At 40.4% G+C, this 11,316-nt stretch overlaps 1 protein-coding gene across 2 annotated transcripts in view; it reads left to right on the top strand.

Annotated features, from left to right (window-relative positions):
- Positions 1–10,151, top strand: part of Slc17a8 (solute carrier family 17 member 8) — a 38,349-nt gene extending 28,198 nt beyond the window's left edge. For both annotated transcript variants that reach the window (XM_042693294.1, XM_042693295.1), the window contains 3 exons: positions 4,739–4,849; positions 7,577–7,704; positions 9,807–10,151. In XM_042693294.1, coding sequence (XP_042549228.1) covers positions 4,739–4,849; positions 7,577–7,704; positions 9,807–10,151 — 584 coding nt within the window. The remainder of the gene's footprint in view (positions 1–4,738; positions 4,850–7,576; positions 7,705–9,806) is intronic.
- The last annotated feature ends 1,165 nt before the right edge of the window (positions 10,152–11,316 follow it).

Consider the following 11,316-nt stretch of genomic DNA (forward strand, 5'->3'; position numbering starts at 1 on the left):
CACTGCAGAAATTATTATTTGCATATGAAATCTCCTGGCTCCTCTTCCATCTTTGAAAAATACCTCGATTCAGTATCTCCGTGTACATCAGGGAAAGCAGTAGCATTTGTAGTTTGGTTTGTCTCTGTTTGGTACTGAAGATTGAACCCAAAGCTTCATGTCTATTAAATAAGCATTTCCACTAATGACCCAGCATCCCCAACCCTTCTCCTTGTCAGCCTCTTCTTCCTGCGCTTCATCTTCCTCCCCTTTTGCTTCCATAAATTCTATATAGGATTTTATTTTTTATTACTAGTCCTGGGGCTTGGACTTAGAGCCTGGGCATTGTCCCTGAACTTCTTTTGCTCAAGGCTAGCACTCTACCATTTGAGCCATAGTGTCACTTCCAGCTTTTTCTTTTTATGTGGTACCGAGGAATTGAACCCAGGGCTTCATGCATGCTAGGCAAACACTCTACCACTAAGCCACATCCCCAACCTAGGATTTTTTTTTAAGGAGAAAAGATACCTTGCTTAAATACAGAGGTAATGATAGGAAAACAGAGTTGTGTGCTATCACTGGATAATCCAGATATATGTTGATACAGCAAGGCCATAACAATGATCTTCTAGAGAACTTCCCATTTCATGAAAACAAATACAGAGGACATTTGTTATCTGAGGAGAATCACACATGTCTTGGAGCCTGTCACATCCTTCTTTTCTTCCCTAGTCAAGGATTCTAGGAGGTTACCACCATTTAGCACAAACTCATCACCTTAAGACATGATAGTCTAGAGTTCTTGTTCATTCCCAATCAGGCACATTTCCAAGATCGTTGGAGAACAATGTCAGATTCTTGTATGCCTTGCTAAAGGATGTGTGAAGTGTGACTAAAGTAAAAAAAATCCAGTCTGGTTGAATCAGTTGCCTGTGTGAGCTTCAGACTTTTTTTTAAATATGAAATGAAAGTTTTCATAACTTTTAAAATTCTACTGGTGTTTCTCTCAACTCAAGATAGGTTCATTTGAGGATGCATTGACTACCCCAATGTTTACATTTTATTGTTAATCTCTTAAAATACACAGTTCTACTTGCAGATTTTTAACTGTCAGCAGAAACCATTTAAGCCTATTATTATTATTATTATTTTGGAGATAGGTTCTTACAATAAAGTCTGGACTAGCCTTGAACTTATGAAACTTCTGCCTCCGACTTCTGAGTGCTGGGATTAGAGGCATGCATCACCCCATTTAGGTTTTTATTTGTATTTATTTATTTATTCATTTATATTGTGAAAATACCTTACAGAGAGGTTACAGTTACATGGGCAAGGTAATGAGTACATTTCATATAAAGCATTGTTGCCTTCTCCTTTGTTTCCCCTTCCCATCCCTTCCTATCTCCTGCCCCTGCCCCGTTCTCCCCCACCCCCACCCTCTGCCAAAGTTGTAAAGTTCGTTTTTCGACATAGCATCTTGTACATCTCATTGTTGCAATGGGTCCACCTGTATCCCTATTTAAACAATTTGTTTTTTCCCTTCCCCCTCCACAAAGTATACCAACATCAAATACAGTGAAAACAGGAGTTATACCGTGGGGGAGCATTTAGGCTTCTATTATATTTCATTTTTCCATTTAGGCTTTTAAAGGCCTTTTCTTCAGTCAGCAGTTTTAAAAACCATTCTCACGATAGTGCTCTGTTATCTTGGCAACTTGGGAGGGTGAGGCAGGTAGATCACAAGTTTGAGGCCTTCCCAAGCTATCTAATGAAACTCCATCTCAAAAAAAGAGAGGAAGAGAAGGAAGAGGAGGTACATAGAAGATGGTCAGGAAGAGGAGGCAGACAAGGAGGAGGGTTGGGGATGTGGATCGTTAGTGGAAGTTTTGCTTGCTTATGGACATGAGGCCCTGGGCTCAGTCTCTAGTACCAAACCAAGCTGAATGAAACAAGCAGCATTACTGCTTCCGTAGTTTTCTATGACCCTCCGTAGTTGTACATTTAATAGTTACTAATGTTTGTCCTTCTTTATGGTGATTTTGAAGACATGGGTTCAGACAGATAAATATCAATCAATATCTACAATAGGTGATTATACCTGGTGATCCCATTTTATCTCCTTGATATCAATTTACTTTTATTTATTGAGCACCTACTACATTGCCAGCTAGATTCTGTAGTAAAAGTATGGTTTTATGGAGAGGCAGAAACACCAATGTAAAAAAGTTCTAGTATATAAGGAAGAAGGAGGAGATGTCAGCTTCCCTGGTTAAAGGTGAGACGGTTATCCACAAAGGTTTCTAGAGAAAGCAGCCAGTATTGGAAGAGGACTTTAATGAAAAAGAGAAGTTAATGGGGAACAAGGAATCCAGGCAAAGGAAGAGCATGTGCAAATACTCTGCACAGACTTGAGATTGACCTGTGTAGTTAGGAAACAGCTGTAGAGTGTGAGAATGACAAAGAGCTTCATCAGGATGAATAGACATGAGCACAGAGGCAAGGTTTGCAGAAGAGGAGCAGCAAGAGGACTATTATTAGCACTGTACTAGTGAAGTGCGGCCCTTCATTAATGATAAAGAAAGAGTAATTAAGCGTGTAGTTGAGAAACACACTGAGGTGGCAAATGGATCAGAAGAGGACAGAGAAGGAAGATCCATCAAATGTTGGAGTTGCCATGTAAGATGATGGGGCCCAGGCCTGCGGCAGTGGCAAAAGTGACAGTGGGAGGTGACAGATTTTTTTAAGCCCTCAGAACCGTCAGAACTCCATATGAAGCCTGAGGAAAGAATTCCAAGGGGCTTCTCAAGTATCTGCATACTGGACCTCTGGCTGCCATTTGTATCCATATGCACACACATTTAATATTTATAGATCAGTTTCATCTTCTGGTGTCCTATAAGATTGTGTTGGCATTTCATTGTGTGTGTGTGTGTGTGTGTGTGTGTGTGTGTGTGTTGTGCTGGAGTTACTGGGGCTTGAACTCAGCGTCTCACATTCTTTCTTCAAGGTTTTTCACCCAAGGATGGTGTCCTATCACTTGAGTTACATCTGTACTTCCTTCCAGCTTTTTGCTGAGTAATTTGCAGATGAGTGTCCTGCAGATGAGTGGGCTGGCTTTGATCTGTGATTTTCAGATCTCAGCCTCTTGAGTAGCTAGGATTACAGGCATGAGCCACTGGCACCTGGCCTTTATTTATTTTTAGCTGAGGAATTGGGAAGGTGATATGATTTGTCCAAGGTCACAATATAGTGGTTCTGAGTGGAATCTGAAGTCAGCTCTTTCTGAGTCTATGGTCTGGACCCTAAACTCAAGCCCTAACCTAAAGAAGAAAAAGAAAGAACCTGTGATTGGTTTGCTTTGGCTTTTGAGAAGTGAAATAAGGTGAACCAAGTATGTAGCCTTGGAGGTAACTGTAGTTCAATCATATGGAGTTAGCGGACTGTCTCCAAAATAGAGCCCTGCTAATTACCCTTCCTTCCTCCCCTTCCCATCCCGTACCCCACAACTTCACATACTGCAAAGGGTGTTTATACCATCTTCCTGTCTGCTGTTAGTTGAATTTCATTTCATTCCTTTCTCTTTCTTTCTTTCTTTCTCTTTCTTTCTTTCCTTCCTTCCTTCCTTCCTTCCTTCCATCCTTTCCTTCCTTCCTTCCTTCCTTCCTTCCTTCCTTCCTTCCTTCCTTTCTTTTTTCCTTCTTTCTTCTCTCTCTTCATTTCTTTTTATGGTGAGAAGAAACTTATTTATAATTTTATCATCATATTTTATTGTGTTGTATTGTTATGAATGAAAGGAACAGAAAATAGTTTTGTCCTGCTGTTTAGTGCAATTGTCTCATTAAAAAAAGAGGCCTGAGAGCTGGGTGAACTTAAAAGGGAAGAATTTTCTTTTATGCTCCCCAAACAGTAAGATATTGTGTTTTATTTCAGATGATCACTACAGCTGTCTGGCTGCTTTCAACAGTTAATATTAGAAGGTTATCTATCATGTTATTTTATGTGAGAAGCCATATTTTATGTGAGAGTTTCTTTTCTTCTTTTTCCTTCCTCCCTCCCTCTCTCCCTCCCTCTCTCCCCCCTCCCTCCCTCCCCCCTCTCTTTCTTTCTTTTCTTTCCTTCCTTCCTTCCTTTCTTTCTTTCTTTCTTTCTTTCTTTCTTTCTTTCTTTCTTTCTTTCTTTCTTTCTTTCTTTCTTTCTTTCTTTCTTTCTTTCTTTCTTTCTTTCTTTCTTTCTTTCTTTCTTTCTTTCTTTCTCTCTTTCTTTTTTTTTCTGGAGCTTGAACTCAGGGCTGAGCACTGTTCCTTAATGATTTTGCTTGAGGCTGATGATTGACAACTTCAGCCACAGTTCTACTTCTGGCATTTTTGGTGGCTAGAGATGAGTCTTGTGGCTGCCTGGGCTGGCTTTGAACCATGATTCTTCAATCTCAGCTTTCTGAGTAGCTAGTATTACAAGCATGAGCCACCCATACCTGGCTTATGAAATGGAATGAGCAACTATCCCTTGGTGAACTAACAGCATTCCTCATTCTGGAAGCCTTGCTGGAATAGACTGGGATCATTTGGAGCTCAAGGGTGCAACAGGATAATGTTAGAAAGGTCACATGAACATAGTCATGAAGTCCTGAAACACCTGTAAGTACTGTGCCAGATTGTATACATTTAGGACAGGGGAAATATGGATTCTTACTTGATAAATCAATGATGTTGGGCTGACTGATATGAGAATAACATTGCCCCTATTCTCTTTCCATTTGCAGGTTTTGGCATGGAGGCCACCTTGCTCCTGGTGGTTGGTTTTTCCCATACCAAAGGGGTGGCTATCTCCTTTCTGGTGCTTGCTGTAGGATTTAGTGGCTTTGCTATTTCAGGTAAAGCATTCTTTGGGTTTCTGAATCTTGTCTATAAACTCACCATGTATTACTGGGAAGGAAAGACAAGACCGTGCTTTTGTGGTTTGCTTTCATGTGTGTGCTAGTCCTAGAGCTCAATGGCACTCAGGGCCTGATGCTGTCCCTTAGCTTTTTTTGCTCAAGGCTAGTGTTCTCCCATTTGCTCTGCAGCTCTGCTTGTGGCCCTTTGGTGATTAATTGTAGATAAGAGTCTCATGGACTTGCCTACCTGAGCATCCTCAGATCTCAGCTTCCTGAGTAGCTAGGATTACAGATGTGAGCCATTGGACCCTGGCTACTTGTTTCTTTTAGGAAGGAAAAATGTCTATTTTCAAAGTAGCTTACAGGTAAGAAGTTGGGCTTGGAAGAACATAGAAGTGGATTTGAGACCTTGCTTGACTATTTATAATGTATAAAAGAAATAACTTGAGCTGGTCACCAGTGGCAGATTGTAATTTGGTAGGTCTAGAGTATGTCCTGAGAGTCTACATTTCTACAAGCTTTGCAGAGTGATGGTATTGTTATTCTATACTCTGTGTGTGTGTGTATGTGTGTGTGTGTGTGTGTGTGTGTGTGTGTGTGTGTGTGTGTGTGCATGTGCATGTGTGTGTGTGTGTGTGATTACTGGAGATTGAATTTATTGCCTTATATGTGCTAATCAAACACTCTACCACTGAATTACATACCCAACCCTTGGGTTTTTGAGACAGGATCTCAATTGGTAGCTCAGCCTGGTCTTGAACTCACTATGTAGCTCAGGTTGGCACAGAACTTGTGTTCTTCCAGCCCCTGCCTCCTGAGTGCTGCGATTATAGACCATCATTACCATGTCTGGAGGGAGGGGGTAGTCCACATGTTGAGTAGTGAGGATAGATCAATTATGACTTGCTTCCAGGAGGATGTTGAGGAACCCCTTCCTTCCCTTGATAACTGTGAGGCAAGAGATTCATATCCTGTTCCCAGAGATATTGGATCATTCTGGTTCATATTGTTTTCATTCTCCTGAACTGCCAATTAAGTCACAATCAGGAAGAGAGGCACCCAGTACTCCCGGGGTTATGAGCTGCCTTTTAAAAGCACTTACTTTATCTTGCCACTTTAAAACTATGATCTCACTTTATCCTCATTGCAATCCTGTGAAAAGGACATTGCTACATCTATTTTACTGATGAGGAAAGGGAGGCTCAGGGAGGTGATTTAACTTGCCCAAGTATTTTGAGTGCTTAGACTGGAATAAAGATCTGACTCAACAATGACACTCTGAGAAGGACTACAACCCTGGGAGCAGCCATTACTCAAGCTCTCCTGTGTGTCAACTTCATAAAGGATAATTAGGATTCTCAGGGAAGACTGGCACGAATTTGGAGCTGATTATAGACATCAGAACCAAGATAGGTGAGGTTAGATACAGGGCTAAGTAATTGGTTACTGCTTTGAGAAATATCCTAGGTAGAGAAGACAGATTCTCCCAGCTGGTGTGTAATTTTTTTTATCTGCTATGAAAAATATATCAGTGATTCTCCCCTCCCCCCCACACTTGAACCACTGGTATTGTATAGCTAGACACTTAAATGGCTTTTCTTCTATCATCTTTAACTGAACATAGATGCCTAGTCTGGCTTTGTATCAGAATATAATACCAATGATATTAATTGCTTCTTATCTTTGAATTCTTTTCTAACAAAGCATTCATCACATTCATATCACAGTAAGATTAACTAATTTGAAGCAGTTTCATGTTCTGATTGGCACTGTGATCTAAAAGAGATGGTATATTTATTACTGCCTCCAAAGAAAGGTTTTCTTAAAATTTCTCCCTGAATGGAAGTAGGAAAATAATCAACTAATGAGTCAGATTAGAAGAAAAAAATGTTTTTAATACTATTTTTAGGATCTTTGTACAGAAGAGAGATAAAAAACAAACCAAAAGGAAAATATACTTCAGTAGCTCACATCGATAATTAATAAAAACAAATTCATTGAGGGATTACCATGTGCTAGAGGCTTTACTAGTTTAGGGAAGATGATGGTAGACAAGATGGACAATCAATTACACATCAAAAATTCTTTGGATCGACAGACCTAGAGGTGCATGTCTAAAACCTCTGCTACTCAGGAGACAGAGAAGAATCACTGGAGTCTGAATTAGGGCTTGGCCAATATAGTAAAATACCATCTCTAAATAAGTAAATAAATAAAGTTAAAAAATAAAAAAGAGCATATTTTGGCATAAAGTAACATGTTACTTTACTTAATTATTAAAACAAGTTTGTAAGATAAGTGCCTCACTTTATAGCTTTTTAAGAAACTGAGGAAGTTTGTAGATCTTTTGCTCAGACTTGCATATTGATTAAGCTGTCAAAATTGAGGTCTAACTTTAAGATATACTCCCTGGGCAATATTGGCAGTTAGTTCCCATTGCAATCAGCCTCTTCTGTAGCTTTGCCCTTTTCCTGATTTCCAACCCTCTATTTTTGGTAGTTCTAAATCCAAGTCCATGTAGATCTTCCTAATCACTCATGAATATTGTATCCCACTTAGATCAGACACTGCGTAGTGAGGCTCCATTGGGCTCTTTTGGTAGAGTATCAGTCATATACTTGAGGAGATCAAATAGACGGATGAGAGCTGGGGTAAGCCATGTTTCACAGAGGGCATTTGGATTCTGGGCTTGACCCTGACCTTGAAGGTTTGGCTTTACCTTAGGTTTTAACGTCAACCACCTGGACATTGCGCCCCGCTACGCCAGCATTCTCATGGGGATCTCAAATGGAGTGGGGACCCTCTCCGGCATGGTCTGTCCTCTCATCGTTGGGGCAATGACCAAGCACAAGGTAATGCTCTCTTTTGTGGTTATGCGCTATAATAGTAGAGGAAAGAAGGGCCATGCAAGCTGAAGACCCCAAGGCCTTACCCCAATTTAAAGTTGTAGCCTTAACAATGGTGAACAACGTCTTCCTCTTCAGCTTCTTCCTTCTTCTCCTTTCTACCTCCTCTTCTACTTTTTATATCATTGTTGATCTGTTTGTTTTGCTTTTTTTAAAATAAGATTTTTATTGTGAAAATACTGTACAGAGGAGTTACAGTTACATGAGCAAAGTAATGAGTACATTTCTTATTGTTTTGCTTTTTGAGAAAGGGATTTTACTATGTATTCTAGGCTGGCCTGGAACTCACAATCCTCCTACCTCCACCTCCTGAATGCTGGAATTACAGACAGGTACCACCACACCTGGCTAAGCCACTGTTTGTTGATGGCACTTGGGCTAATTGTTGTTTGGCTCTACATTTTATCAGCTGGGAAATAAATGTTTAGGGGAAAGGGCAAAGGCCCTAGAGACTATTGAGGTACAGAAAAAAAAAACTGAGATGAGCCATTCAGGATGAATGAGTTACCCAAGATTGTTTTATAATTCCAAGTGCTTAAACTTTATAGCCTGTTTCTAGCTATGCCTTAGCATGTTCCAACATACAAGCCTTAGTGCTGTTATACTTCCCTGTTAAGAAAGAGAATAAACATGACATTAATGACCCTTCTAAGAACTCTCAAGGGTGTGGCCCTCAGTCCCCACTGAACTCAACTTGGTATATTTAGACTAGTGTGGGTGGTACAGAGAATTCCACTGCAGGCCACAGGATTTCTCTAGATTTATCACTGAAAAAAAAGGTAGGTCTTGCCTTATGTACATTAGAATTACTAACTCATGATGGTTGAAAAGAATCGTAGGTTTTTACTTACTTGTTTTTGATTGCTTATTACAAATACATCTTCAGAAATTCTTCCCTCTTCTTAAAGAAGAAAAGATAAGGTGACTGTTTTTGGGTTTTTTTTGACAGAAAAAAAGATGGGATTTGGGAATTTTATAGACAGAGGATCTGTGTTCTCTCTGTCCATGATATGATAAAGAATCCAAGATACTATTACCCTCTAATTTTAAATATAAGTTCCTATTATATTTTGGTTTACTGTTTTTAACATATAGACAATGATTGTAAATAAGCTATGGCTTTCAAGGTTGAATACTTTGTTATTATTTTTTGTTGGTGGTCGCCATGGGGCTTGAACTTGCGGCCTGGCGCTATCCCTCAGCTCTTTTGCTCAAGTCTGGTGCACTACTATCATTTTCAGCCACAGCACCACTTTCAAGGTTGAATACTTGAATGGCCCAAATATTGCTATGTTTTCAGTGGTAGGCATGAAGGAAACCTCTGATGTTTAGCATAGTAAGGTACTATGCTGTTTATTTTAGCCTACTATGTGAGAGAAAACCCCATTTGTATATTCAACATAGCGGTGCAACGGTGTTGTGTGTAATTTATATTATAATTTTATGTATTTATTTTTTGTACTGAAGTTTGAACTCAGGATAATATATTCACTCAGACTTGATTGCTCAGCTGGAATTCGACCTCAAAATGCTTCCAGTCTGGCATTTTGCTGGTTGATAGAGGACTTTTCTGCCTGAATTGTCTTTGAACAATGATCCTCAGTTCTCAGCTAAGTAGTATAGTATTATAGGCATTATAGCCATGAGTGCCTTGCTTGAATTTATTTTCAAATGTGCTCTTAAGATTAAAAGTGTGCATTAATTGTGATTTGTAACTGTTTGTGGTCCTGGGGTTTGAACCATTTGAGCCAGGTAGAGTCTTGCACATTTTTTTCCTCTGGATCAGCCTTGAACTTCCTATCTATGCCTTCCTCAGAGCTGGGATTACAGGCATGTACTGCTCTCGCTGACGCTTTTACGTTTTTAAGCACTCAAATTTTGTATGGGTCTTGAATGTTGGGTTGGACACATGTTCTCCCAGGGACGCCAGATCTAGAGCTGCCTTTGCTGTAAGCAGGTGCTTTTGTCCAGTAGTAGCCTTTATGACACACTCCTAATCGCTGTTTTGGGCTGAAATATTGAATTTGGTGCATTATTTCCTGGTTTAGACCCGTGAGGAGTGGCAGAATGTGTTCCTCATAGCTGCACTGGTGCACTACAGTGGTGTGATCTTCTATGGAGTCTTTGCTTCTGGGGAGAAGCAGGAATGGGCTGACCCAGAGAATCTCTCTGAGGAGAAATGTGGGATCATTGACCAGGATGAATTAGCTGAAGAGACAGAACTCAACCATGAGCCTTCTGGGAGTCCCAGGAAGAAGATGTCGTACGGTGCCACCATGCAGAATTGTGAAGTCCGGAAGAAGGAATGGAGCAGACAGAGAGGAGCCACTGTTGAGGAGGAAGAGCCACCATCTTACCAGAATGAGGAGGGACATTTCTCAGACACATCCTAATGTGTGAGGTCCATGTCTGTCATCTTACCTTGGAGCCACAAAGTATCCATCCCTATTCCTTTCCATAGCCCAGCTTGCCAGAGAGCCAAGTATGGGGGACATCAGAAGAGACATGGAGGAAGGGAGGAGACCTAATCAGGAAGAGAGAAAAGAGAAATGTTATCTTGCAGTGACGCTAAATGTATGGAGTTTGCTTTCAATTGATAAAATAGTTGATCATAGGCTGGGCACTGGCTCATGCCTGTAATCCTAAACTGGTCAGAAGGCTGAGATCTGAGCCAGCCCAAACAGGAAAGTCCTTAAGACTCTCATCTCCAATTAATCATCAAAAATCAGAAGTGGAACTGTGACTCATGGTGCTAGCCTTGAGCACAAAAGCTCAAGGATAGTACCCAGGCCCTGAATTCAAACCCCAGAACATGCACACACACACACACACACACACACACACACACACACACACACACACACACACACAGTTGATTATAGTGTTTAAAATTTGGATTGGCAATTGAGCCTACTCTCAAAGAACTGAATTTATTCAGACAGGAAGGACTAGGAGAATAAGGAAGACAAGTACACAATGTTGTTCAAAGAAATATTGAAGGAGACAAAGATATTAGGCTTGAGGAGAGTAAATGAGAGTTGCCATTACATCTCAGAGGGTAGCTGTGCATGAATGCTGTGGCTCACAGAGGCTTTCTGTTGTGCCAGGTGCTCTATGAACATCCTTATTCAATCTCCACACTCCTATAATACAATGTGTTATCCTTACTTTACAATGAAGGAGACTAACGCAGAAGTTTGGCTAGCCCAAAGTCATCATGTCAAGGCTAGGGCTGAGATGCGTGAAGCTCTCTCAGTGTCAGTTTTAGAAAGAAGGTAGTTCAGTATAAGAAAGACATTTGCAAGGATGACAACGGAAAAGAGAATGTGTGGGTTGTTCCCTGTTGGAGCAGGTGCGGAGATGAGGATTTTTTAAGTTGATGGAGCAAAGGGGGTTCAAGCATTCTGCAAGAGTGTGGACTGAAAGACCTTTACAATCCTATATTACTTGAAGAGTCAAGGGATTCTGGGAATTTATGGTTGTTTAATAAGCATCACAGACTACATGGGAGATTCAAAGAAGTTGAGAAAAACAAAAGTAGCTAGACAAGAAAACCAA

This window comes from Dipodomys spectabilis, unplaced genomic scaffold (assembly GCF_019054845.1).
Source record: "Dipodomys spectabilis isolate Male_0828 unplaced genomic scaffold, ASM1905484v1 ptg000163l, whole genome shotgun sequence".
In the NCBI taxonomy this organism is placed as follows: domain Eukaryota; kingdom Metazoa; phylum Chordata; class Mammalia; order Rodentia; family Heteromyidae; genus Dipodomys; species Dipodomys spectabilis.